The sequence below is a fragment of the Melampsora larici-populina genome (genome assembly GCF_000204055.1).
Source record: "Melampsora larici-populina 98AG31 unplaced genomic scaffold MELLAscaffold_18, whole genome shotgun sequence".
NCBI classification, from domain to species: domain Eukaryota; kingdom Fungi; phylum Basidiomycota; class Pucciniomycetes; order Pucciniales; family Melampsoraceae; genus Melampsora; species Melampsora laricis-populina.
The window spans coordinates 102,973-106,758 of NW_006768782.1; the positions used below are offsets into that span (position 1 = coordinate 102,973).

General features: G+C 37.3%; 1 protein-coding gene across 1 annotated transcript in view; it reads right to left on the reverse strand.

The window, feature by feature from the left end:
* Nucleotides 1–3,191: 3,191 nt before the first annotated feature.
* MELLADRAFT_63128 (uncharacterized protein) overlaps nucleotides 3,192–3,786 on the reverse strand; it is a gene marked incomplete at both ends in the record, with an annotated part of 1,499 nt that continues 904 nt past the window's right edge. Inside the window, 2 exons of the mRNA XM_007410124.1 lie at nucleotides 3,192–3,465; nucleotides 3,562–3,670. Coding sequence (XP_007410186.1) covers nucleotides 3,192–3,465; nucleotides 3,562–3,670 — 383 coding nt within the window. The remainder of the gene's footprint in view (nucleotides 3,466–3,561; nucleotides 3,671–3,786) is intronic.

Consider the following 3,786-nt stretch of genomic DNA (forward strand, 5'->3'; position numbering starts at 1 on the left):
TGGTATTTTTTTCCAGAGTAAAGGAATCTGGCTGGACTTGATTAGCTGTTAAAATAGCTCACGTTGCGCGTACTATGTGTCCTGATTTCGTAGAAGTGCTTTTGCTACACAAGTTGATCAGCTGAAGGAAGCAACAGACCAAATCAAATCAGGTCGGGCCTTGACAGAACTTCGAAAGATCCAACACACCCCGGTCACCTTCATCGAGTCAATGAAGTCTCTCAGCAACCATGCAATTCTCAAACCTGTAGATTTTCTTTCGCTTCGAGAATCATCGGGTGTCCTGAAGACTTTCACGGATTTGTCAGAGTCATCAGCTACTGTGAGCCTGCTGACAAAGGTTTTGGATAACATTGATTTGGTCTCCGACATGACACGCCAGCTCAACGGCAAAGGACAAACTGAGCTTGAAATCTTCATGCGTGAGGTGAATAAGGCCAATGCAAGATGTTTGAGCAGAATATCAACGACTGACAGGATGCTTATGAACTACGCAGTTTATCTTCTGGTTCAATCGTCAGGAAGCTACCAGTGACATGCAGAGCGCCAAAAGGATCCTCGACCGTCATCGTGATTCGTTAAGTATCCTATCAAGGTCTATAACAAGTATCCTTGATACAATTCATATCACGAACAAAGCCAACGAGGATGCAAGGTACCACCTTCACGTTATGGAAAGGAAATTGACTCAAGGTTCCAGATTCAGCCGCATCACAGACGCGTTTGGGTCCACCAGCAGTCAGGCCTTGAACCTAAATCTTCAATCAATCAGAGAAATACTGAGCCAGACGCATGAGATCTCAACATTTTTGAACGAAACAAGACCTCTTCTAAAGTTGTATCAGGACAACCTGCATTCTTGGCTGGTGAGTACCAATTTCGATTATATTGTGCTCCTGATGCTAATCATGATCCATTTAGCAGAATGTGATAGTGGAGCGCCTGAAAAACTCCAAGAACGCCCATGAAGTCAACATGCAATGTCTCATACTGCTAGATGCAATACGCAGTCACGTTGGCCACATATCATCGAGACCACCATCTGAGAAGATCGCATTAGGAAGGGTTCTTGCTGACCAGTAGATCGTTGTTATTGTAATTTAAGCTTTCATATTGTCTTAGTAGTGAAGCTTCAGAATATTTCGGTAAAGGAAAGCTTTTATGACTAGTTGATTTCTGCCATACTTGCAATATTACCCACCCCTTCGAACTTCATCCATTTAATCTCAGTATCTACAAAACATTCGAGCCTCGAGCTTCGAGCCTCGAGCTTCGAGCTTCGCGCTTCAAGCTTCGAGCCTCGAACTTCGAACTTCAAGCAGCTTTGAGCGAGCTTGAAAGCTCAAAGGTTGACGCTCCAAGCTCTTCCACGCTTACACAAGCTTCAAGCTCCAAGCTCTTCGAGCCATAGAATGCTCTTTCTTTATTGTGAAATTTCTTTTCGGCCTTTTTTTCAAGTAAGGGTTCATGATTGTCAATTAGGACTGTGGTGTTCTACAAAATCAGAAGAATGAACGACTTTCCGTTTGTGATCTCAACTTGCATGAAATGCATTTCCCTCTTTTTGTGTTGTTTTGCTTTTTCTCTTAAACCGGATGTCTTTTCAAATAAACCCCTTTGAAATTTAATTCGTTTTCAAACTTTTTTTTCAAGTAAGGGTTCATGAATTTCAAGTAGAAATCTCTTTTTCTTCGGAATCAATAGAATCAATGACTTTTCTTTTGTGATCTCAAATTGCTTGATTCTTTGGATGAAACAACACCTCTTGCTACTTTTCATTTCCCTCTTTTTGTGTTGTTTTTTCTCTTAAACTACACGTTCTTTCATATAGCAGCCTTTATGATTTCGGAGGGGGGATTGGATCGCAAGGATCAATCCGAAGTTATTCCGCAAATGATGTTGCATCGGATGTATATGGGATTGGGTCGCAATGAAATGACCGGTCTCGTATCGGATCCGGGATTGCATCGGGGCGGGACGGTGGATGGACCGTCGCGTGAAAGTTACGCGATGAGACAATTCCATCGCACGTAGGGTTGAGTCGAAGCAGCATTTCGCGAGGTTGAATCGGAATGAGGATCAGTCGGGTGTCGCTCATGCGGCTTTATATCGGAGCTGAGCTCCATCGGATGAGCCCGACTGTTTCTGAATCGGACTGGGGATTCAGTCGCGCCAATCATGTTCGATTGTAGATCGCAAACCTGTTCCATTGCATGGCTTGGGCGTGATACTGAATCGGGGCACCGTCCCCGAATTGACAACGGGAAGGGCTTCCCGACGCAAATTTCTTGGCGGTGACTATTGTATAAGTTTTTTGAATCAAATCATAATGATGTTCATCAACTATTTTTTTTCCTTCAAGTTTTGCAAAAAATTATCATCCAAAACCATTTCTTGTTTTGTTTTTAATCAAAAAAAGTCATGTATCAATAAATGTCAAAAAAATAGCTCAGAAAAGAAACTTTATATATTTATATATAAAATCATTATTATTCTTATTCTTATATTCTTATTATTATGTACACATATTTCATCTTTTCTTTAACCCCTTTCAAACGAAAAAAAGCAGAAAAAAATGAAAACTTTACTACTTAGAGACAAAAACTAAAAAAAAAGGAAAACCTAAAAAACTAGAAAAAACTAAAAAAAAACTAGAAAAACTAAAGAAAAAACTTAATAGTACACCGGCCATTCATTTGGATTTCTTTCTTTCTGATATATATATATAAAAGAAAAGTAAAACAAAAAACAGTAACCAAAAAAAAAGTTATGTATCTTCATGTACAAAAGTAAAAAAAAGAGATAATTTTTTTCTTCTCATTATGATTCAAGATTCATAAACCCTTCATCAGGATGATGGTGATGATGATGATGATGGTTATGATGATTCCATTGGTTTGATGAATGCGGTTGTTGTTGTTGTTGTTGTTGTTGTGGATTATGATTCACTAAAAAAACATCATTAGGTTTCGAATTTGAATTAACAGTTTGGTTTTGGTTTTGGTTCTTGAGTAATTCAATTTCTAATCTTAATTGATGGTTTTCTTGAATATGTTGTGAGACCATATCTTTTAGTTGTTTAATATACTCCACAGATCTAACAAAGCAGCAGAAAAAGATGAAAATTAGTTTTCTTAAAATCATCTCAAGAAACCCATAAGCCAAAAAGCCAAAAAACATCAAATCGAAACTCAAAAACTCAACTTAGTCAAAATGAATCCTTTATTATGTTTAGGATTGTTAAGATTGTTTGAAGAAGTCAGATTAGAATTCCCGTATTGATCTTGATTACCATTACTACTTCCTTCTTCTAGTGTTCCATTTCCATTTCCTCCTTCAATCATACAAGAAGGTAAAAGTGTAAACAAATCTGAAATTCGATCATTTATATTTTCTCTTCTTCTTCTTTCAACTGCATTATGTGATTCTCTTCTTTTTCTTCTTTTCTCATTCAAAACTACATTACTACAAAAGAGAAAACAATAAGAAATTATTGATTAATAATTTTTTGAAATCTTTCATTTCCTTATCATGAAATCAAATCAAAAACTGATCACTTACTTGGATTCTAAATTATTTAAATCTTGATGACCTTCAACTGATCCAGATTTACCATTAAAGACTGGACTACCAATCAAAGAACTAATTTCATCTTTCATCATTGAAGGACCTAAGATTTGAGTTTGATGAGATAAGATTGAATCAGCAGGAGAAGAACCAAAACCAGATGGTTCATATTGTCCTAATCCGTTTCCATTTCCATTTCCATTTCTTTCGATTTGATTT